The sequence below is a fragment of the Enhydra lutris genome, unplaced genomic scaffold (assembly GCF_002288905.1).
Source record: "Enhydra lutris kenyoni isolate GAN:26980312 unplaced genomic scaffold, ASM228890v2 scaffoldscaffold62, whole genome shotgun sequence".
NCBI lineage: Eukaryota > Metazoa > Chordata > Mammalia > Carnivora > Mustelidae > Enhydra > Enhydra lutris.
In genome coordinates, this window is record NW_019154146.1 from 14,671,523 (window position 1) to 14,697,517 (window position 25,995).

The following is a 25,995-nucleotide window of genomic DNA, read 5'->3' on the forward strand; positions in this document are numbered from 1 at the left end:
TTTATTAAAAAAAAAATTAGTTGCAAAAGTAGCATTTTCCACATAGCTCCTATGCAAGCAAACAGTAGGGGTTCGCTTTCACTTTTTCTACTGTTCAAGTTGCTTTTAATTTCATAGCTGTGGTCTCTTTTTCTTTATTCCACTCACATATTCCAAGTTATTGTCCTTTGTGCTGCATGCACAGAACCTGGGCTGTGGTGCTTCTTAATGAGTCCTGTTCTCCCTTCTGGAGTGTAAGAAGCCACACCAGCCTCTCAGAGTGTGTCCACAGCCAGCCAGAGTAGGGTGTCCTCTCACAGTAGGGACACAATGGTATTCATTAAATAAGTGATTCAAATAGCAAGTGAATTTGGTGGTAATTAGGTTAGACTAAGTCTCAGATTCTTAGTGAGATGTTACTAAATTTTGCAAGAGTAACTTTAATGAAACAGGGCTTTTTAAATCTGGTCATTGGTTTCACTTAAAGAAATGCAATTCCGGTTCTAAAAATCTTAAAAGCAATATGTCTTTACTGACATTTGCTTACAAAAAATTGAAGCAATGATCAGAGCACTCAACAGAGGCAAAACTCCCTAAAAATTCTCTTTACTCCATCTTTTTCCTCAAGCCAACTCCTCTGATAGCTGTTGATCTTCTCCTCTCCTCTTCCCCTCTGTCCTCCCCAGTTAATCTATGCTTAAACATATGGAGAATAACTTTGGGTGTCCTTGTTCCTTAACACACTTTTCTCCTTGACTCATCTGATCAGAACATCAAAGGTCCAGGAAATGGACCCAACCAAGCAAGCCGAGAAACCTATTGCAGAAGACAGGGTAATGGGGAAGGAAAAGAAGGATTACTTGTGCATCTATCATAAAAGTAAATGCATTTGTTGTAGTTAGCTATTGCTGTGTAACAAACCACTCCAAACTTAAAATAATCATAATTCATCATTTTTCATAATCTGTGGGTTAGTTCACTAGTTCACAGTTAAATATGGATGGTTTCCTAAGGACATATATATAAGACAATGTGCCAGGCAGTGACTTAGTCTCTAGGGATAGAATGATGGAGAAAGTGCTTTCTTGCCATGAGGCATTTGTGATTATGTATGTATGGGGGTGTGGGAGAGAAGAGGTAAGAGATGCATCAACCCTGAATCCTTAGGTCTCAGTTTTCAGGCTTCATCTGGGATGAATTTATTTGCAGGCTTGGCTGAACTAGGTCCTAAATAACCTTACCCATGTATCTGGCAGTTGGCTCTGGCTATATGATAAGGCATCTCAGCTCTTCTCCACATGGACTCTTGTTCTCCCATATAGACTGCTTTCCTTACATGATAGTTTTAAGACAGAAATCCAAAACAGCCAAAATAGAAAGTACAAAACTTCTTAAGGCCTAGAATCAGATGCCATAAAGTCATTTCTGCTGTGTTGTTGATCAAAGCAAGGATAATACAAGATCAGATCCAAGGAGGGGGGAATCAGTTCTACCCTTTGATGAGAGAAAGAACAAAGTCACATTGCAAAAGAGGATGGGACCAGAGAATTTTGTGGCCATAATTTAAAATCTGTCCTCTGGTCACTATTATTTCTATTCTTTCTACATCCAAATACATTTACCTCCTCTCAAGACATTGGAAATCTCATCCAATGATGTCGACAAGCTCCAAATCCAGTGTCATGTGATCTGCATTTGGTCCACATACAAATGAGCCTCCTCAGGTATAATTCTTCCCAATACGCAGGCCTATAAACTAAAAAGAGAAGTGGGTGCATCCTCTTCATCCAATATGCAATGATGAGATGGGCCAGCACCATTGCACTAGATGCCTCTGTTCAAAGGATGGAAAAGAGATAATAGACATGGTCTGAAATAGTTCTGAAATCCAGCTAGGCACATGTGGCTAGTCCCTTTAATCTGGGGGCCAGAGGTATTCCTGTCTTTTTGATAAGAAGTGGCTTGTGTTATGGCTGATAGTTTTCTCAGCCATCTTCCTAATCATAAAAAGTTGTGGTTCCAAAGTCTTGTCTTCATTTTGAACTGTCCTCTCCCCTTAGTGCAAAGTGGTGGTGTTTTACTTAAAAGATTTGTTGATGTGGGGTGCCTGGGTCACTCAGTTGGTTGAACATTTGCCTCTTTATTTCGGCTCAGGTCATGATCTCAGCGTTGTGAGACGGAGCCTGCATTGTGCCCTGTGCTTAGCATGGAGCCTGCGTGTCCCTCCTCCTCCCTCCTCTTACACTCGCTTTCTCTCTGTCTCTCAAATATGTGAAGTCTAACAGATTTGTTGACTTTCTAAAAACTTGCTTGAAGCTCATTCTGCGGCACTCAAATCCAAAATTCATTTTTTAAAAAAAAAGATTTGTTTATGTATTTATTTGAGAGAAGGCGTGTGTGCGGTCAGGAGAGAGCTAGGCAGAAGGAGAGGGAGAGAACCTCCAGCAGGCTCCCCGCTGAGTGCAGAGCCCAACACTGGGCTCAGTCTCATGACCCTGAGATCACGACCTGAGCTGAAATCAAGAGTCTAGCGCTTAACTGACCCAGCCACCCAAGAGCCCCTCAAATCCAAAATTTAAAAAAAATTTTGGATCACAGGTGAAGCTGCTGTGGGCAGTGCCCTATGATTTATGATTCTTGGAAGTTGGCTTATCTAGTTGAGAAGGTCAAGTCCATGCTACCTTTAATCTTTCTGAGTTCTTAAAAATGGGTCTTACATTAAAACCCGATTGATAAGAATGTGAATTGATTTAACCTCTGAGAAAGGTAATTTAGTAAAGTTGGTCAAAATTTAAAATGCACATATTTTTTAACTCAGCAATTAACGTTCTAGTGATTTATCCTGAAAAAAAAAAATGGGTCTTAACAGTCGCACTCTTGATTTATTGTTTCGCTGAAGCTACTTTTTACTTTGCATATATTTTTCCAAGAAAGACTGGGGATGGCAATTTTGTAATCCAACACAAATGAGAAAATGCCTTCTCTGGTTCACCTTTCTGTCTTCCAGTACCTCATAAGAAGGCAGTTGATGCTTTCAGCCTCCTCTCTAGCCAAATGCACAAGGTCAAGTTACTGCAGATGACAGGGTATATAATACATAAAATATGTGTGGCTCTCCTGATCTCCCAGAGCAGTGTGCCACCATCCTTTCGGTCTCTACCAACAGTCTGTGTCCTTCCAGCCTCCTTCCTACCTCTTTCCAAAGCAATACCACATGTTGTAGATTTTTGCTAAAGCACCACTATATTCCCAATAGCAGTTTCTGTTTCCCTTAGTTTTTGCTAAACCACCACTAAAACTTAGTGGCTTAAAGCAGTAACACATTATGATTTCTCATGTTCTGTGGGTGGGCTGGGTGTTTCCTCTGTTGGCTGTGCCTGATCTCATTTACAGGATCAGCAGGACTATTAGGTCCACTGACTTGGAGGTCTGACAGTTGGTGCTGGCTGTCACCTGCCTCAGTTCTCTTCAATGTGTCTTTTTCCCTCTAGGATGCTGGCTTAGCTTCCTTGTGTGAGGTCTCAGGGAAGAGTTCTGAGAGAGCCAAAATGGAGCCTCAAGGCTTTTCAAGGACCAGCCTCAGAAGTCATATAAAATCATGTCAGCCACATTATTGGTCAAAGCAAATCTTAAGGCCAATGTAGATTCAAGGGGTGGGGAAATCCATTCTAGGTGTTGATAGGAGGCTCAACAAAATCAGATTGCAAAGGGTGTCATGACCAGGATAAGAGGAATTTCTGTACATTATTTCAAAACCAGCCACAGCCAGGTTTTGAAATTTTTTTTATTTACATTTTTAACTTATAGATTTAAACATTAGATAATTATAAACTCTATTTCATTATGTTGAAATAATCAATATACTGTAGACCCTTCCCATGTATGACAAAGTTAGTGATGATTTTAGTAACCATAGATCTACAATTGCAACCATATAATTCTGAACCCAAAACCAATAATTTGATGGAGGCCATCTCATCTCATTGTGGCTGTTATTCAGTTAATAATGATTACATTGTCACCCTATGTTTTTGTTGTCTTTTCCTTCGTAGCCATGTTATTTGGTTGTGTCAAAAAGTCCAATTTATGTTGTACATTAAAATTTCTTTCCAACTTTTTACTGAGGTGAATTCATCTGCTTTGGAAATAATGAGGAAAATTTATTAAATATAACTAGGAAATTATGATTTTAAACCTTTGTTTTAAATTAGCATTTATATTTCAGGTAACTAAAATCTGTAAGACTTTTATTTAAACCATCATTGTCATTAAAGCACCTAAAGAATAAAATGATAATCTGCACACACAAAACATGTTAATCATAACCTATTGCAAGCTACCAATGTATCAATATGTGATACACAAATATTTTTATAAAAGAGAGCAATTTCAGACTTAACAATTATATTTACTTATTTAAACAATCTTTCTTGTTAGTATTTTTATATTAATGTGACATTGATTAAGGATGGGTATACCCAGGAATTCAGTATTTTGATCTTTATGATTGTCCATGACTCTGACAAAAACATACAACTTTATGTGCATACCCATTTGTGAAGTGCTCTAGCTCTCAGAAATAAGTTCTTATAGAAGATTTGTTAAATATATTGAAATATGTCAACTTCAGTTATTGTTAGTATTTTTAAAAACACCATCTGTTATGGGGCACCTGGGTGGCTCCATTTGTTAAGCTTTTGCCTTCAGCTCAGGTCATGATCCTGGGGCTGGGGCCCTACGTTGGCCTCCTTGCTCTCCTTCTGCCCCTCCCCTTCTGCCTCTCCTTGTCCTTCTGCCCCTCCCCCAACACTTGTGCTAGCGCGCGCGCTCTCTCTCTCTCTCTCAAATAAATAAATGAAATCTTTGAAACAAACAAACAAAAAACCCACCATCTGTGAGAAGGACATTGGCATGTATTTTAACTTTTTTAAAATTTAGTAATGCTATTTAAAAGCTAATGAACATAGGGCTCACTTTCACAGTTTTATGTATTACATATGGTAAAATGAAAATACAGTTAACACGTTTGTAGGCAGCAAAATTTTCATGATTGATTGCAAAGGCTCAAAATAATCTGGGCTGCTTTTTACTGGTCTCTTTGCTTGCAGGTATATATGTAAGTCACTTGGGCAAAATCAGCAAGTCACTATTACATGACTCATCAGGAGGAAAACTGTTGACTCTAATCAGTTTGTGACAGCTTGTTAATGGTCAAATTTAATCACTGTTGCTAAACTGGGCTTCATTTTTGCATGTGTCGTGATCTTATCCTGAAATAGCAAAATACTTTAAAAATATATACCAGGACAAAGAAATAGAGAAATTGAATGTCAGAGCCAGCTCCCTTCATCTTTCACTCATTTCTAGAGAGGGATAGTGCCTAGGAATTTGGGGATTATTTCTTAAGACAACATTACCAGGGCCGTGCTTGTACAATAGCCTTCCTATATAGACCTCTCTTAAGACTTAATGACTTCCAACTCCTGAGGTCTGTTGGACCAACTGTCTTTGAGATGGAACCAGTGATGGAGACAAGGGTGAAGGACTTAATTTCCATGACTAGTTTTGTTGTTTCTTGTTGTTTTTGTTATTGTTGTTGGTTGCTTTTTTGTTTCTTGTTTTTTACTCACACAGTCTGGCCTTTAGAAAGAAATCAAGATTCAAGTTTAGAGGGGAGGAGAGTTTGAGCTGCTTATGCCTGGTAATAACTGGATCAAAACCTGGCCTTAAGTTGGAGTCTATTACAGGTTCTTATCTGTGGAGCACCCACCTCCTAATCCAGCTTCTGAATTCTCAGCTCTCCTCTGTGCTGACGCTACCGTCTTACCCAGAAGTTTCATGATGCATCTGCAATGCATCTGGAGCCTGCTGCTTTTCTTTCCTTCTTTGATGAGTGACATAATTATGCAGTTACCTGTGATAAAAATCTAGAAGGCACCCTTAGCTCCTGTCTGTCTACTTCTAATAGTTACTGTGCAGCCATCTCATGCACCTCGTCCCTCTTGGCACATTTCGAGAACAGAATACATCACCTTTAACATGTGTTCTGCTAGTGAATTCCCAAATATCCTACCTGCTCCCAGCTTCCACTCCCTTCAGTTAAGCCTCTACACTGCCATTGTAGTATGTATTTCTGTGTATCAGGTCTCATATGATCATTTCCAAAACTGTTGACGGCTTCCCATTGTCCATAGATAAAGACCAAACTCTGGCATGCTATTCAAAGACTTTAATAACCCGATTGTTACCTGTTTTCCAGGCTTACTTACTTGTTTACTCTTCTTAAACCCACTCCACTTTATAATCCAGCTGTAATAGATTTTTACTGTCACTTAATGTATAATGCTATGCTTTTAAAAGACTGCCTCTTTCTCCTAAAAGTTTCTCTACCTGCAAATTTCCACTTATCTGCTGATGTTTGATGTAATGGCATCTCTTTTTTTAGCTTCTCTGAATCTTCCAGCCTGTTCCATTGCCCTATAAAAATTACTTGCTTGTGTATTTATATTCCCTCAACATTTTATATGTTCCTCTGTTACAGTAGCTGACACATTGCTTTGAGACATTGTTTACATACTTGTCCCTTCCGTGTAGTACCAGTTCCTTAGAACAGCACTTGTTTTCTAGTCTTTAGCACTTCCTTAGCAAATGCATCCATTCATTTCTTCAGTAAGCATTTCCTAAGCAATAATGACTAAGGCGGTGATGGTAAGTCAGACGCTGTCCATGCCGTCTCGTCTAAAACTTAGATTCTAGTGGGGGAAATGAACAGGCATCCAAAAGATGATGGTTTCTTCACTAGATATGATCTTGAATGAGATAAGATATTTGGGAAATAAACCCAACAACAATTCCTTATGAATTTGTTGTGCAGTATGAGGATAAGTAAAGATCCAAGAACGACTTCCAACTGACTGGCTTAAGAAGTAGGTGGATTTTAGTTTGCATTAGTAGAAATTACAGATTAAGATTTATAAACAGGATTAACTTCTTATTCTCTGTGACTCCTAGACCTGGGGATCTAAATTTACGTGTATGATGTAGACAGACCTCTGTGTTTACAACTAACATATATGTTCGGCTAAATGTCTTAATGAATTATTCTTTTTATAATTTTAGTGGAACTATTTAGCATGCATACGTATGAACACTTGATAAGAGCATATCATGTTGTTCTGAAAAGTGGAAGATAGAAAAATCATAAGATTAACAGTTAGATACACTTACTAATGCTTCATCAAGTATAACTCTGTATTCACAAGAACTGTAAACCTATATTATGGAGGTTAGGTTAGTTCTTCATCAACAGCTTTATAAGGCAGTGCTATTTATTGTTCATAATGTTTTAATGCAATGTGGTAGACATTCATTTCATGTTTTATATTACTTCCATGACTTAAACATTTTATGCCATTGAAATAAGATTTAATTATCAAATTCCTGGCTAAATTATTTAGACTTTTGTATCAAAAAATAAATATTTGCTGACACGATGTTTTAGGAATTTTTCTTTATTGGGAGAATATAGTAAGTAAAATAAGAAAGTATTTACTTAAAATTCCGTTGGCTGTGTCTAATTATATAAAAAGTAGATTGCTAGGATTTATAAACTCTGCTTTTGTAGAGTGAAAGGAAACATGTAGAAAATTTGACACTTAGATATATACAATGAACACTACAAAAAAAATCCATAATTTGAACTTTAAAAAAAAAGATGCCTTTAACAAAGTTTAAATATAAACTCAAAGATTTGCCATCAGATAAAACTTTTATAATAGCAGTATTGTTCCTTTAAAGGTAGGAGTAGTAAAAATATCACAATCTGATATCAGGAAGTAATATCAATATAGATTATTACCTAAATTTATGACTTCTACACTAACACTATGCTAATTTAAAATTTTAAAACATTGATATCTTATAACATTAATAAAACTGTGCATGATCTCAAATTGAGTTTAAGATTTTATATATATTCTAGCTGTACCTATAGTCTATTTTAAGTTTAAAATTGGACTTTATATTTTATAGAAGTTCCGAATTCTCTCAAATCTAGCTTGACTAATAAAGATTATTCTACTGCTAAATGACTTTATTTATAGAACCTAAGGATTTTAAGGTCAAACTCCAATTGATTTAACTATGAATTTATCAATTTAACATGATTAATATTTGATATGACTAATATAGTAATTTCTGTGCATCCTCGGGCAGTAGTATAATGGTGTAAGAACCTGACTTGTGGAGGTAAACATATGGCTTTGGTAAAAATGCTTAACTTCTATGTACATGGCCTTGGTTTTCTTATTTGTAAAATGGCATAATAGTTTGGGGCACCTGGGTGGCTCAGTGGGTTAAAGCCTCTGCCTTCGGCTCAGGTCATGATCTCAGGGTCCTGGATTCGAGCCCCACATCGGGCTCTCTGCTCAGCGGGGAGCCTGCTTCCCTGCCTCTCTGCCTACTTGTGATCTGTCTGTCAAATACATAAATAAAATCTTTAAAAAAATGGCATAATAATTCTTGCTTGAAGATTTGTTACAAGAATTATATGAGTTTATAAGTATATATTACATATGATAGGTAATAATTGGTTTAATTAAAATATAATAGGATCTATATGGAGACATAGAGATAGACATATCCATGCCTGGGTATACCTGAAGCTAATATAACACTATATGTTAATTATACTAGAACTAGAATTAAATAAATAAATAAATAAATAAATAAAATAAGATAAAGAATGGTTCAGAAGAACAAACAGAACCCTGAATGCGCTTGTGCCTTAGGCAGTTAAATGTCTACCTTCTGCTCAGGTTATGATCCCAGGATCCTGGGATTGAGTCCCACACTGGGCTCCCTGCTCAGTGGGGAGTCTGCTTCTCCCTCTACCCCTCCTTCCTGCCTGTGATCTCTCCCTCTCTCAAATAAGTAAATAAATCTTAAAAAAAAAAAAAAGAAAAGAATAAAGAGTACATTGACTTTGCCAGGAATATTTCTGTAGGGAAGGAAGACATTAATAATTTTGATGAGGGATGATTGCATACACATAGATTCATCCAGAGTATTTGCTTGCTGAGTCATTTCAAACTGACCAGTCAATAATTACTTTGATTCGCTGGGGAAATAACACTACTAGAAATAATTAAATGCATTTGGAACCAGAAGTTAAATGTGCATTATCACTTCCCCATACTGCAATACTGCAAATAAAAAGGCTTGAAAACATTATGAGTCATATTATGTGAGACCACAGAATTTCTATATTATAGGTGACGGTAAGCTGCTTTGTGCTTAATTGTTTCACCTAGCATTTGCCAAAATGATCACATTTTTGATATAATAAATTTTTTCTTCATTTTTCTCCTTTATATCCTTCTTTGGTCATAAAAACATACAAAATGAAGTGATATTTTTAAAATTTGTAACCAAAGCATATCATTTTAGTATTTTAAAACTTACTGTCTGTAATTTCTAATAAACTACATATTTTCCTCTATATTTAGTTGTCATCTAATCCTCAATGTAACAGGGCATTCATATCATGAAAGGTCTAAAAATAAATATTTTGGTTACTGTCAGTCATATCAGATAACTCAAAGGAAGATATGTAATCCAAAAAAATTAATAGAGCAAATTAAATTATCAGAATTTAGCTTTCAACAAAGTTTGACACAACATTGTCAGGCGTCTATCCCATTCCATTACCTATTTTCTTTTTCTGAGAACACAGAAAGGGTATATTTCCAGCTTCTTTTGTAGTTCAATTTGGTATTTTATCTGGGTTTTCCAAAAAGATATACATAGAAATCTATCTGCTTTCAAACTCAGCCCTTCACACATCCCATATAATTCTTAAATTCTTTGAAAATAAAAAAAAAAGAACAAAAATAAATATCTGTGCCTAGTACATTGCCTTTTAGTATACTGGTTTGTTTTTGTATGTACTTGAAAGTTTAAAAGCATATGCTTAAAGTAGATTAGAAGTAATGGCATTCTGTAAATTCTATGGGTATATCCAAAATTTCTCTAAATTAAAATGTTTTGTTATTAAGTTTCCTAATTCCTTCATTGAACAGTATTTTTTTGGTCATATTTGTAGGCGTTGGGAAAAAGGTACTGTCCTCATAGGGCTCATACTGTCACAGGCAGTCAGATGTTCTCCGCTGAAGCCCAAGAGAGGTCAGCTCTGGGGATGTAGATCTGAGCACCATCCCTGAAAGGGTGAGGAATTGAAATGATGCCTTCGTTCAACTGTGGTCCTCACAGCATGTGGTCTTGTGTTTTACAGACAGTTGATACTTGGTATATGCTGGTAGAATTAACAGAACTCATCCTTTCTTCAAAGATGTTAAACTGGCCCCTTGCTCTCTGGACTTCCTTTCTTTAATGCCTCTGATTAAAGCCTTTCTGGACCCTATCTCCTCCCTCCCCCCCATATTAGTTTTCTCTTGTTTCATAAGAAATTACAACAAACTTAACAAGTTAAAATAATTTTCAGGGGTGCCTGGGTGGCTCAGTTGGTTAAGCAGCAAACTCTTGCTTTCAGCTCAGCTCATGATCTCAGGGTTGTAAGATTGAGCCCCGAGTTGGGCACCACGTTGGGTGTGGAGCCTGCTTAAAGATTCTCTCTCCCTATCTGCACCACCCTACCACGTTATCTCCCCATCTCTAAAAAAAAAAAAAGAGAAACCAACCAAAACACAAAACAAAACAAATAAAACCCCAAACCCCCCCAAAAAACAAAAAAAAACAGTTTTCATTTGTTATCCTCACACTTTTGTGGGTCAGGAGATAATGTTTAACTTAGATGGATTCTCTGCTCAGGGTCACACAAGTCTACAATTAAGTAGACAAGCCCATAATATCAGCTGCATTACATTTTTATCCAGAGGCTGAAACAGGGAAGAATGCACTTTCGAACTCCTTTGGGTTGTTCACAGATTTCGTTTCCTTGTGGTTGTATGACTAAGGGCCCCAGCTTCTTTCTGGCTTTTGGCTGGAGACCACCCTTCTCTAAAAGCATCTCCTCTTCCTTGCCATGTGACCTACTCCATGGGCAGTTTACAACATGGCTATTTGTTTCTTCAAAGCCGGAAGGAGAGTCTCTCACTCCGGTCAGCTAAGATGGAATCTAATGTAAAGTTAACACCGTTATAGGTAGGACATCCCATCCTCTTTGCCAGTCTGTTGATCAGAAACAAATCACAGGTACTACCGGTAGTCTGCTTACACAAAGGTGTGGACTTCAAGAGGTGGTGGGATCTTTGGAGTCTTGCAATCTGGGTGAAGTCCCTGTAATGCCTCACATACGCAGCTCTATCTTATTACATTACTGTATAATCCTCTACTATACATATGCCCTTGCTTGTCTGTCTCTACTTCTAGATTTTTTCATGGCAAAGACATAGCCCTATTGTTTTCTATCTATCTCTGCACCTAACGTAAAACTTGGCACTTAGTTGGTCTCAGTGAACTTTTTCCAAACAGCTTTATTGAGGTATAATTGTATATGCGCTTTTAATAAGTGAGTGAAGGTTAACATACGGCTAATATATTGAAAATTTTGAAGCATTTTCTGATAATGTTTAAAGAAGTAGTCAAATTGGAGTTTGTACTGGCACTTCCTTTAAGACAACAATTGGCAAAATGGTTTCGAAGATAAAATAATATTATGATTACTTCTAGACTGTGTAACCCAATGTTTCTTAGGATACAACTTTATGATATACTGTGTCATCTAACTACATTCTTTTTTTTTTTCCTTCTAGATGAGCAAGAGATAGTACAAAAACGTACTTTCACAAAATGGATCAATTCTCATCTGGCCAAGGTAAAGGAAACTACCTAGACTTCTATATTTTCTTCTTTGGAGCCGATAAATCATTAAATGCCAAGTGTAATAAAGGAACACTGTTGGCACTCTTGTCACTAATACTAATCAATGATATTGAGGAGAAATCGTGCTCAATTTTTTTTTAATGCACTTGTTTCTATTTGGGACAGAAAGAAGCAAGGAGTGATCTGTCTTGAGCAAAGAATTCAGTCTGAGTAGATCATGACAGCATCTGGGCTCCCCTCTTACATGCTTTGATAGCAAAGTGACCATGGTGGCAGGACACTAAAGAGATTAATCATTCCAAGATTATCCACACTGACATTAGGTTGTATCAGGTGACTGTGTATTTGTACATTGTAATGACTTTGAATATAAATGTTTCAATAAAACAAATCCTAGTATGGCAATATTACAATCAAATTAGTCTCATAAATATGCAGATGAAAAAATATGTGAACCAAAAACCATTGCATTTGTAAAAATAAAAATAGACAACAGGACAGTTGTCTGAATTCAGTTAACGGATCCTTTTGCTGGGAGTGGTGCTTACAGTGTGCCAGACATAACCCTAGAGCAGTTTTTTATCAGGGACTTCCCCAAAGCCTCTTTTATAGTTCAGAAGCAAACAAAGCATGGCGATTTATTACAGTCGCATTGTACGAATTAACTGCTCACTGCGTGTCTAAGTGAGGCTTTGGAGACAGGAAAATGTTGGTAAGACACTTTCCCAAGGCTTGAGAAGCTCACAGTCCGGTAAAGACAGCAGACTAAAAGATGCGTCTAGATACAGGATAAACTGGGATTATCTCCTCTATAATCTCTTTCCAAAAGCCCCTTGATGAGAAGGGAATTCTCTCATACAGTGGTTGTCCCCAGAATCTGCCCTGTGACAAGGCAGTAAATGCCCCTGGGGGCTCATTTTTTCTGGTCTTGGCTGGTGCCAGCTAGCCATTACTTTACTACGGAATTGTCGTTAATTGGGAAAGATTTTTTTTTTTCCAAAATGAAAATAGAGTTGCTGTTTTTTCATATTGTTAAAAAGATTACATGTTAATTATAAGTAATATTAATGACAAGCCTCTTACACAGTGTAAAGAAAGTAGAAGTCACCTTTAAATCTCATGATACTGATACAACCATCACTAACATATTGATCACCATTTTTCTACACACAGACACATGCAATTTCACAAAAACGGTTTTGTAGGATATTGTTGTATATGCCTCTGTTTTACTCACTATATATTTCCATGTTAATTCAGAGGTATGTAATAATTTTATTGGCTGAATTGTATTTTATTATAGATATAATTACTTATAAATTATGAATCATAAATTAGCCAGTTTCCTCTTGATGGTCATTTATGGGTTTCCAACTAGTTAATATTATATAAAATACTACTTTGAAAATCCTTGGGCATATTTCTACTTAGGATAAACTTCTAGAAGTAGGTCAATAGTCAACAGATTTGCATGTTTATAATTTTAATATGTACCAAAAGTTTCTGTGAATGCCCATTTCTTTACACTATTAACACTCTGAGGTTAACTATGTTTTCTAATCTGATTGGAAAAAATAACTTATAATTAATTTTTTTCAGGTTTTTAAAATCAGGAGTTGAATACCTTTATGAAGTCCTTAAAGTAGAATTATTGGGTTATGCTCATCTGTGTACTGAATACTTAAAAAGATGGGAAAATTTGACTGTAAGCCACGGCAGACAGTATATGAAAGGCCTTTGTGAAGGGATTATATGACAAGAACTTACTTTCAAAAATATTTTTGTCATCATTTTAGCCTTGCTCCAAGTTACTTTACATGCTTTTGTAATAACTGATTATTAGACTAGGCTTTACCAGTGTGAATCCTTTCCTGTTCTCTTTTCTAGCCCTGCTTTGTAAACTCACCCTATGATTTCCCATCTAAAATCTAAGTCCTACCATTAATGTGTGCTGCTAGGCCCTCCCACTCAAGAAGTCTTTTCTGACGACCTGGGAAGCAGTGAGCCTGCCCCCTAGTGGATGCTCTCAGGACGGTAGTGGTTGCCCCTGCACCCCTTCTCCAGTGCCATCCCTCTGTCTGCTCTGGTTTTCCTGGTCTGGTGAAGCAGAATCCAAAATATAGCACTTCTCCAGAACCTGTAGCATAGGTGGAGACGTTTAGTATCACTTAAATTGTTTTGCACTGTGTATCTCTGCTTCCCAACAACCATGTAAAGTCTTAAAGGCCCATGCTGAATCTTAGAATTTCTTCATAGATCTTACAGCTCTAAGCACAGTGCTAAGTACCACGGGGAGGTGCATTTTAATACAACAAGAGCAGCAAAGAGTCTTTATCTTTTCTTACTTTGTTAGAATAGTAAAGATATCACATGGGGAAAAATGATTAGTTTCTGGTACTGTGCCAAGTGTTTTATACAGGTTATTTTGGCTTTTTTATTTTTTTTAAAGATTTTATTTTATTTTTTTGACAGACAGAGATTGCAAGTAGGCATAGAGCCAGACAGAGAGAGGGGGAAGCAGGCTTCCCACCAAGCAGGGAGCCCAATGCAGGCCTTGATCCCAGGACTCTGGGATCATGACCTAAGCCAAAGGCAGAGGCTTTAATCCACTGAGCCACCCAGGTGCCCCTATTTTGGCATTTTTAAAAAAGATTCTATTTATCTGAGAGAGAGAGAGAGAAGAGAGAGCGCAGAAGCAGGGGGAGGGGCAGAGGGAGAAGCAGGCTCCCCGCTAAGCAAAGAACCCTGTATTGGACTCGATCCCAGGACCCTGGGATCATGACCCTAGCCAAAGGCAGTCGCACAACCAACTGTGCCACCCAGGTGCCCTACACAGGCTATTCTGTAGCGCACATCTTCATATGCCTGGTAAGGGGTACTGCTGAAATTTTAATCCAGAAATGAATCTAAAGTCCATCTGTTTTCCCTACTTCACACACTTTTGTGTCAAGGGTACTATTTTGAAAAAACCCAGAAACTTATTACCTCCATAGCCACTCCATTATAACCTTAATGTCATAGAGATTTTTTTGTTTTGTTTTGTTTTGTTTTCCTCCTCCGTATTTTGATTTCTTTCTTTCTTGGGTCATCTTAAAACCTAAAAACTGAAGCAGAACAATGATACCTATAGTTGTTCTCCTGAACTTACTTACACGGACGTTGTAGTATCTTGGAAACATAGCTCAAACCCTCAAATTTCTTTGAGAATATGTTCCTTTTCTGACTCACTTACATCTGGAAAACATTTAAAAAATCCAATCTGACCTCATGGCCCACCTTGGCAGAGTTTTAGGATAGCTGTGGAGTCAGTGTTTGTCTGCATTTCTCTCAGCAGCTAATCACAATTCTCCTCTTCCTCTCTCTTTCCCATCCTTTGCCCACCTTCGCCCCTACCTGAGTTTTCATTTCTAACCCTCTGTCTCTCATTGTTCCTCCCATCTCTTTCCTATCCCTGTGCCATCTCTATTTCTCCCCGCCTGTCTCCTATCCATTATTACTCCACGCCGTCTGTCTCTATCTTAATTTCCCCATCCCCGTCCTTATCTACCTCTTTCTGTCTGTATGCCACCCCTACAAAAACACATGCAACCTGCACATCCTGGGCTTCACAGTCTCACTGAGCTCACATTTACAGGCACACCCAAACTGAAATGGAACCACACACTTCCCGCACCATGGCAAAGTGCACCCTTACTTCTGAGATGAGAATGATAATATTTCACTTGCAATAGAAAAAAAAGGCCAACCTCATATTTTTGATCTGGCCTCTGGATCGGGACACTGTGTCACTTTTCCAGCTGCCTCCATTGGAAGGCCTGTTTCCAAAGCCATTCTGTTGCTTGAGTGTGCTTGGTCCCATCACTCTAGCACCTTATGGACATGGACAGCAGGCATGCATGTGCACACACGTGCACGCAGATGTGCGTGTACACCCATAGTCAGCTAAGCTTCACAGAAGTATATTTTAGGCCCAGGATTTTACTAAGTCCCTTATGAAAGGAGCTTCTATAATTTTTGGTCTTCAGCTCCCAATCACTTATCAGCAACATCCAGGCTTTCAGTGACAGAGAAGTCCTAAGTACTCAGGATGAAAACATTTCTCACTAGAAGAAGTAACCCACGAATAAGCAGTTTGACCTGTCTCAACATTTTCTTTTTATCCCCCAAAGCTTTTGAAACCAACTTTCCCTCTTTCTTCTTGCTGATTAAATAACCAAAGCAGTGGTTTATCTTGTAACTAAGAGATAGTCTGCCCCCAGGAAGGAGACATAATTGCTGTCAGCTTTGAAAGGATGAGGTACCCTATAATTTGTTGGATCAGATTGAATCTGGTTTGATGGGTTGTTTGTATGTTAGGTTGTTTACTTTGTCCAGCAAATACTCAACAAATTTGGACCCTGTGTTAGTCAACTTAGGCTGTTTTAACACAATACTGTTGATTAGGGAATTAGAGAATAAACATTTATTCCTCATAGTTGTGAAAGCCCAAGAAGTCCTAAAATCAAGGTGGTCAAGGTGCTGACAGATTCGATTCCTGGCGAGAACCCTCTTCCTGGCTGGGTCCTCACATGGCAAAGAGGGAGAGAGAGAGAACTCTGTCTCTCTTCCTCTTCTCTAAGGACACTAGTCCCATCATGGGGCATCACCTCTTGACCTCATATACATCTAATTACTTTCCAAAGTCCCCACTTCAAAATACTATCACAATGGTCAGTTAAGGCTGCAACATGGATTTGGGGGACATATAAACATTCAGTCTGTAACTGGCCCCAAGTTCATTCTGAGGTCTGGCTTCAAGAACATGAGAATTTCTTCCAAACTTATAATATAAGGATGAAAACTCAATCCTGACCTGAGGATTTCATTTTATTGTTGGTAATCCCTATAGTACATAGCTCTGTGCTCTGGAATCACTCAGATAATCTCAGAACCAAACCATTTAAAGAGTTAAAATGCATTTTATTCCTTGGTTGTCTTCTTTTTCCCCTATAATTTTCTGTTGACATCTACCAATAAAGGTAAGGGAATGACCCATGTCAAAAATATTTTTATGCTAGTAGCCAAGGTATTAGTCTTAATTCACTTATTTCTTATGCTACAGAATGTGTCAAGTTATTTTATCTCTAAGAACAAGAAAAGAAAAAAGTGCTAATAAGTTGGCAGAGAAAAATAAAGAGTTTCAACTTTTTTCTAGAATGTAAGTTGTAAATATTTGGCAGGATCTCAGTTGTCTGAGAGCTTTTGCAGAGTAGTCATGGGAATGTTTGGGATTTAAACTGGAATGGTAAACCATTTTACCCTAAGTTCCATGATAATATCTTGCTACTACAATGTTGTCTTTAAAATTTTTAAGAAAATTTAAAGAATAAAACTTTTATTTTAAAGGACAATTTAAAAGACTCATTATTTAGATAGAAAATTTGTATCTATTTTCTACAAATTTTCTTTGGAAATTGAGTATATCTGGAAATAGCTTTAATGCTAGGTTGTATCAGGTTTTAAGAGTGATTGAGAAGTAGAGAAATCAATTGTTCTCTCCTAAGATCATTCAATCTCTTGGATGCATTAGGAGATGTTTAAAAGATATTTAACGGAGATGGATTTAGGGGAGTGTTTTTAATGGGAAAATTTTAATTTTGTTCTTGGCTGCTCTGCTCAGTTGCAAATTAACAAACTATTTACTTCTAATTAAATAAAATAACGAGCTCTTTTACTGATGGCGTTCCATTCTATTATTATAATTCTTTTTAAATATTATGACAGCTGTGTGAAGAGATTGGGTGCAAATAAGAGAGCAATCTGTTTAAAAAAATACTTTCTTTAAAACAAAAATGTTACTGAAGCATGGAAAAAAAACCAAGAATCTTCTGTGTATATGTGTTTTATGCCATTTTTAGTACACAGATGTAGATTTTCTGAACTTGTGGATGTAATTAGCAGTTCATTTTTTTTTTAAATGTTTACTTTGTTTTCAAATTGAAGCCTTTATGGTTCTGCAACTATGTAAAACATTACACATCACAAATTATCAATGTTATGGAATGTAAGTAACAAAAATTAGTGAGTTACATTTATTTTATACACCTGATAATTCCTTTCGGGGATGGGGTTTCTTCAGACATGGACTCTATCATTTTCTTTTCAGGAAGATACCTGAATCTTTCTTTTCTGTTTGCCCTATTAGTGAAAGAAGGTATTTGTTTTTTTTAATTAGCCTGATGTTGATTTCAAGTAATGTCTTTTTCAAAGTTAGATCCTGATTCAGTTCTAGCTTCTCATCACTCATTGCTAAAAATATTTTTTAAATTGCATTCATCTTTTACCATGTGCGGTTACTCTGCCCTCTCAACTCTGTCTTTTATTTAATTTAATCTTTACTACAAGAATCAAATAAAAGTATTATTTTCACCATTTCACAGATGATGACCCTGAAGCTTAGTGTTAATTAATAAATTCAAGGTCACATAGCAAGTAGATAAAAAACCAGATTTCAACCCCAAGCCTCTTAAGTTTGGGCATTAACCATTGTGTTACCTACTTTCATGCTGCATTTGTTTCTTTAGCTATTTAGGCAGCTAATACTTTTCAAGGATCTAGTATGCATTAGAGGTTGTGGACACAGTGGTGAACAGACCTGTTGTCCATGCCATCCTGGAACTGATATCTCACAGGAGAAACAAACAATTACAACAAGGTGTGTGGTAGATGCCATGAGAGGGAAGTACAGGGTGTCAGGGAGCCCAGGGGAAGCACAGCCAACCACAGGGGAAATCCGAAGGAAAGCATCAGAATAGGCTTTCAGAGAAGAGACATTTTAGCTAAGGCTTGAGCAATGCCTGTGGGATTTGATACATGAAGGAACCAATGTTTTTAAAAGTTGAGAGATGAGAAAAAACATGGTACATTAAAGGAAATGGAGGAAGTTCAGACTACCTGAATATATGATTCCAGGATTGGGTTGACAACATTGGTCAAAGACCAGTCATTAGAAGGATTTCGACTGTGTTATGGGCAGTGGGAGACATTAAAGAATCTTAGGCAAGAGAATTAAAATTATCACCCTGGCCCTAAACATCTCTGTCTTTCTCTGTCATAAATTAGAATAGGAACAAGTAACATTAATGGTGAAGTAGGAGAAAAGTAGACACACTGAAAGATACGTAGGAGTGGACTCAGTAATTAATCAGAATCTTGGAGAAGAGCCAAGGATGGTATCTAGATTTCTGACATAAGCAAATGATTGAGATCATTCACAGATATAGAGAATTCAACAGGCTTGGGGAAACCTCGTAGTTCAGTTTTAGACAGAAATTACTCAGAGATAAGCCCATTTAATTTGGCAGTGAGAAAATCATTGACCACCACAGGGAGTAGCCACATTGTTTTTTTTTTGTTGTTGTTGTTGTTTTTTAAAGATTTTATTTATTTATTTGACAGAGATCACAAGTAGACAGAGAGGCAGGCAGAGAGAGAGAGAGGGAAGCAGGCTCCCCGCCGAGCAGAGAGCCCGAAGCGGGACTCGATCCCAGGACCCTGAGATCATGACCTGAGCCGAAGGCAGCGGCTTAACCCACTGAGCCACCCAGGCACCCCGGGAGTAGCCACATTGTAACAGAAATCAGATTCTAGAAAACTGATGAGTAGATGAGAGGTAAGGATGTTAGGGCAATGAATGTACCTTACATGTTCGTGAGATAGAGTATTAGCTAAAACATAACACAGTTTTGTTAATTTAATTTGAGTAATTTTCGGGGCGCCTGGGTGGCTCAGTGGATTAAAGCCTCTGCCTTCAGCTCGGGTCGTGATCCCAGGGTCCTGGGATCGAGCCCCGCACCGGGCTCTCTGCGCAGCAGGGAGCCTGCTTTCCCTTCTCTCTCTCTCCGCCTGCCTCTCTGCCTGCTTGTGATCTCTGTCTGTCAAATAAATAAATAAAATCTTAAAAAAAAAAAAAGAGTAATTTTAAGTGTGTGTCTCCTGAAAGGAATGATCCAGAACTAGTAGAGGGGAAGAGACTTCAAAAGAAGGGAAGAAAAGTTGTTTCGTGAACACAGGCTCTTAAGGAGGCAAGATGGGAGAGAAAATCAAGAGCATGGATGGAACATGTAGATTTGTACCAAAGGAGAGATGTCCCCTTCTCGAGACCAAAGGAAATAAGAAGGATGAATGTGGATGTGCCTGAATTTGGGATGCAGTGAGAGAAGAAGGCGAGATGAGGTGGACTTGAATGTGAGGGAATTCCTACCCTATGGTTGTTATTTTTTAGATCTCACAGAATAGCCTTCTTTTTTGAGTAAATTTAGGTTGGGGGCACCTGGGTGACTCAGTGGGTTTAGCCTTTGCCTTTGGCTCAGGTCATGATCTCAGGGTCCTGGGATCGAGCCCCGCATGGGGCTCTCTGCTCAACAGGGAGCCTGCTCCCCCCCCACCCCAACCCCCGCCTCTCTGCCTGCCTCTCTGCCTACTTGTGATCTCTGTCTGTCAAATAAATAAATAAAATCTTCAAAATAAAAGAATTCAGGTTGGGATAAATATTTTAAACATTGACAGTTATAAAGATGTTAGTTCTTTCACATTTTAAAATTTATCTATCTTAGCAAATTCCTGAATTTCATGCGCAATTCGTAAGCAATGGTAATTGTATCGTGCCACTGTGGCCCCCAAAGGAAACAACTTAAAGATGTGTTTTTCAAAAAACTTTCACAAGAAGTTAGATTTTTTTAAAAAGATTTTATTTATTTATTTGAGAGAGAGAGAGAGAGAGAGAGAGCGCACATGTGAGCACACCAGTAGGGGGAGGACCAGAGGGAGAGGAAAAAGCAGACTCCCCACCGGACCTAGGCTTCCTAGGTCCTAGATTTTCTAGGACCTTGGGATCAGGACCTGAAACAAAGGCAGCTGCTTAACTGACTAAAACACCCAGGTGTCCCAGAAGTTAGATTTTTTTTTTTTTAAGATTTTATTTATTTGACAGAGATCACAAGTAGGCAGAGAGGCAGGCAGAGAGAGGAGGAAGCAGGCCCCTGGCTAAGCAGAGAGCCCGATGCGGGGCTTGATCCCAGGACCCTGGGATCATGACTGAGCCGAAGGCAGAGGCTTTAACCCACTGAGCCACCCAGGTGCCCCCAGAAGTTAGATTTTTATTAGAAAAAGATGATGTAAGTATTCTTGACATTACCATTGGTTTCAAAATTTTGTAATTTCACATTTTCTCTCATTTCATCAAATGAGATAGAGTGTTGTATTCGTATGTAAATCCCCTGATTCAATCTTTATGTTATTTGCTGTGAAATAAATCTGTGGTTTGACATTAAGTCCTTAGGGAAAAACAAACAGGTCTCAAATAGTCATTGTTTAGTGTTTCTATAAATGGAGCTGCTTTTTAATAAGATAAAAACAGTTCTTTCTCCATCTGCCAAACTTAGATCTATGGGGCTATTAAGGATTGGCACTAAATATTCTAAATACGGTCTTTTGGATGACCCCAGGCATGATATGAGCATCTCCTCACTTTTTAGAAGAATTTTTGAAAAGCATTATAAAATGTTATTTAGATCCTGTTCATTTGCCAAAGCTACCATAACAAAGTACATATACTGGGCGGCTTAACATGGGAAATTTATTATCTCAGTGTTCTCAAGTCTAGACAGCCATGCTCCCTCTGTTACCCCGGGTAGAATCCATCCTTGCCTCTTTCTAGATTTTGGTGGTGGCCTGATGTACCTTCTTGGAAAACGCTGCTCTTAGCAATTTTCATGCATCATAAAATTATTTTCAGTACATAGCATAAAAGAATCACTCTCCCCAAGTTATTTTATCCCATACAAAGTTGGGGTTATCCATTCCTCTTTTCCTTTGCTCATACACCATATCTTCCCCATCAACAAACATCGGTGACTTTATCCTTCAGAATTCATTGAGAATCCAACTACTGCTCACCACCTCCGCTGCTTACTACCTTGGTTTAAGCCACCGAGTCTGTTGCCTGGATGACTCAAACAGCCTCCCAACTTAAATCCCTCCTTGTGGCCTAGCCCCTCATCAGTCTGTTCTCAACGAAACAGCTTATTTGCCCCCTTTACTGTCCATGTCCCTCATTAGGATATAACCATCATAATGCAGGGATTATTTCTTCTGGTTTGTTCACTGCTACATTCTTAGTACCTAGATCAACAAGTAGATCTTTTATGCTATGTACTGAAAATAATCTTATTACACCTGAAAATTGTTAAGAGCAGAGTTTTCCAAGCATATTTAAAGTTGGGCTGAAACAGTAGTCATTGCCTTTGGTATTTGGAATTAGATGTATTTGGAATTAAACTAAGTAATTAAGGAAGTGGAAATGATTATGCTGTCATAGGAAATAAAAAAGAATGGGAACTGTCTTCTCACCTTTGACAAGTAGAGATGGAAAATAATCATAGTAGTGTTTTTATGAAGGCAGTGAGAGAGAAACAGATTACACATAAAATTGTAATTACTTTACCTTGTTTCTGGAGATATTGTAACATCTAATTAGATTTTCTGAATATGATGGCAAAAGTTTAAGATATTGAGTTAATTTTATGTGGCTACCACCAGTGGTTATAATCATGATTTTACTGCTCTGGTCCAGGGTACTTTGGCGTTTTTGAACAATTTAGTGTGGTGGGCTCTCAGCCAGTCTTTAGGGAGGTAACTCACTCCACATCTGCTGGCCAACCCCTCTTCCCTTCCCACTCTCCTCTCTGTTCCTGTTGTTCAGCTTGTTGCTCCCACCCAGCAGATAACCATCAGGGAATGAGCACACTATAGACTGGTCCTGCGGTGGGATTCTTCTCTGTACACTTGCTGTCCTTCAGCCTGCGAAATAGTTCCTACCTGAAACTTAGGGAAACCAGAGGTAGTTTGTCTGGCTCTAGAAGTAATGGCTCATTGTGTATACAAAGGTTTCCAGAGTGCACGGAGCACACTGTAAGAACCTGCCTTTGCCTTGGGTCCCCTCTACAGCCTGTGCAGAAGGCCATTTTGAGAACATTTTAGGCTGTGATTATGTGTAATTTTCAGCAACCCTGACGGTGCTCAACAGTGTATGTGTGTGTGTGTGTGTGTGTGTCTCAGTTGGAGTAAAGAGTCATCTGTGCCCTGTGCTTTTACTTTAGGCCTTTTCTAGTTCATTTTTATTGGTATCAATAGGTATCCAGCAATCACAAATTTTAAACACTAGGGTATTTAAAGTAAAATGCCATAGCTTTTTTGTGTGTCATAAAATGTTTTGAGAGCTCTTTGCCCACGTGGGAAAGCATTCAGTAAAAGACTGTCCAACGGTTCTGAGATTCAAAGTCATGATCATAAATGAAGACCTGGGTTGGTCTTGGCATGAAACAGGAGATTTTACCCTTTTATTTGCTCAAGACCAAATTCTTCACACTGTAAATCTCTTCGATAGCTGTGTGATACTTGAGGCTAAGGGACTCTAAGATTCTAGCAGATGTGTAGGTATATCTGTTGATAAAGTAATAATATGCCAGTAATGTTTTGAGGTAGATTTGTATCCTTCTACATTTCTGAATGCAGTCTCATACCCAGTGCTTCTTTCACCTTAACTGATGTGCATAAGATTGTCCTCTTACTGCAAAGTTAAAAATGGTAAAAATATTTTTAGTCTATTGGCATAAAAATGTGTTATTTTTGGATATAGGCATATAGTGGTCCATGTGAAATGGCTCTATTTATTTATGCATGAATGTATGCATGCATGTATGTTTAATTGTTTATCAGCAACATTCAGCTGTGTCTACCTTTGTCGTTCACCAGTATCAGTTGGTCAAAAGGTTATAAAACATCTTTTTGCATCAAATACAATTAGGTCCCCTGAAAAGGCACACTTTCATCAATAAAGTATGAATTTATTTTTGGTCACTCATGTGGGTCTTATCAAGGGGTAACAGTGGAAGGGCACTGAACCATAAACTGTTACCCTCAAGACTGTGTTTACAAAGTAATAACAAAATGGACCCACATGTCGGTTGTGCTTTATTTTGTTGCAAGTAAATGAAATGATCTTAAATTATTTAACTAAGAAGTGAAATCTATTGAAAAGATACACTCTGACTGGGCAGGAAAAGGTTAGCTCAGCAGGCTTGGGTTGCTCAAACTCTGTACATTGCAAATAAAGACCTATCTTTAGGAACTTCCTTAACTGGCTCCTGGGAGATCACCTCTGAGCCCTTGGGAAATTCTATCTTACAGGAGTGTTTTGTATGCCTGGACCTTGGGCCATGCTGTTCTACTTTGATGAGATCAGTTTAACAATGTGTTTCATGGTGAAAACCTACCCGTTGGGAAGTGCGGGAGTTTGAGTAGCTGAGGGCAGTTATGTAAGTCAGCACTGTATGCCTAAGTGACAGAGTCCAAATAAAAACCCAGGCAATGGGGCTAGAGCGTGCTTTTCTGGTCTGTGACACTTCACATATCATCGCACACCATTCTGGGAAAAATTAGGCATGCCCTATGTACTTTCCTGGAAGGTCATTCATCTGTGGAAACTCATACATGATTTCTCTGGGACCCTACTTTATGAGCTTTGTCCCTTTGTTGATTGTAACGTGTCCATTCACTGTAATTAATTGTAATCATAAGTATATTAGCTCTTCTGAGTCCTGTGGGTCCTTCTAGTAGAGTCATTGAGCTTAGGATGGTCCCGAGGAGCCTTGATGTACTGAGTGACCCAATCTTGAGAAAGACTGAGGCAAGTGGTTCTTGGGGCCTCAACAGCAGGACCTGGTGATAATCGTATTTAGGTCATTGCCATGTAACAGCCTGCTTCCAGCCAACTTCTGGATCCAAGCAGAGAATGTGGTGGTGCAGCTCAAGTCACTCATGTAGCAAAAGATGGGGCTTTAGCACAAACATGACCACGAGGGGACACGGTGTGAATTAGGCCAACTATTTTCTATGCCAGTATGTATTTATATACGTAATACTTCCATTATTACTATTTAGTCTTTTTTTATATCCATTCACATTTAAAAGTGGCCTTTTGTTAATAAATTTTTTTTTCTAGTAGAATGACAGGCACTTCAGCTGATTAGGTATTAATTTTCATATTAGTATTAGACAAAAATCACATTTACAGGTTTACATATTATTCTGGAAACATTATGTTAATACCTGTATATTTTATACTAAGCTTCTTGTCTAACAGGTGGCTCAAAGTGTAATAAACCTGGGCTCAAATGTAATCACTTACGAGGAGTGTGATCTAAGCCAAAATTTCTTATTTCATGCCAAATAGTTATGTCTGATATATTTTTTTGGTCAAAATTAGTCTGTTATTCCTTTTCCTCTAAGTAACATCATTGTTTCTAGGGGCATAAAATCAACATGTGGCAGAGCAAACATGGCCATCCTTTCATGAACAAAAGTATGAAAATAGATGGTAGATAGGGCTTAAATATGTGCTGATGCTAATAGACTGGTAAAGTGACTCAAGATATTCACACACACACACACACACACACACACACACACACACACACACACAATGTGAGAGAGTGGGTTGTCTTCCCCAAATAGAGGAAATGGATGGTCAGGAGAAATTATGTCAAAGATACCTGTACTTTTATATTCCATAAAGATCAGGGATAGCTTTGAATCTCATCATGTTGTCATTAAAGGAGCTGCATTGCAAAAATAAAGGAGGTGGAGAAGAAATAGAAAAAAAAGCTCCATGATGTCTGTTTCAGTCATGAGTTAGCTCCCAAGGGTATAGCCAGGCACAAGCCTTGCTCAACTTCCCTGTGTTTCCAGGGACTTTTAGACCCAGGCAGTCCTCTTAGAGCCAGAATTTTAGGTTTAAAGCCAGTTTTAGGACAGCTGAGAGAAGGGAGTAGCTGCAGAAGTGAAGTGCCTCTTTCTCCATTCTCTTTCCCATCTCTGTCTCCCTCTCCTCCTGACCCAATTGGCAATTCTGTTCTTTGAATAGCCTCAGATTCAGCATGAATATATTTTGGTTCCACTATAGAACATCCAAGTGTGACTGTCAAGTCTGAGGAGAATATAATTTTTAAAAATATTGCACCAAAGAAAGATAAATGATAAAAAAGATAAATGATTAAAGATAAATGATAAAAAATGATCATCGTAGTTTTGAAACGTGCCTGATAAGATTTCGGCCTAGTGCTTAAAACTGAAAAT

General features: G+C 38.0%; 1 protein-coding gene across 1 annotated transcript in view; it reads left to right on the forward strand.

The window, feature by feature from the left end:
* Positions 1 to 25,995, forward strand: part of LOC111158654 (nesprin-1-like) — a 229,526-nt gene that overhangs the window by 67,340 nt on the left and 136,191 nt on the right. The window contains exon 2 of the mRNA XM_022520845.1: positions 11,751 to 11,812. Coding sequence (XP_022376553.1) covers positions 11,751 to 11,812 — 62 coding nt within the window. The remainder of the gene's footprint in view (positions 1 to 11,750; positions 11,813 to 25,995) is intronic.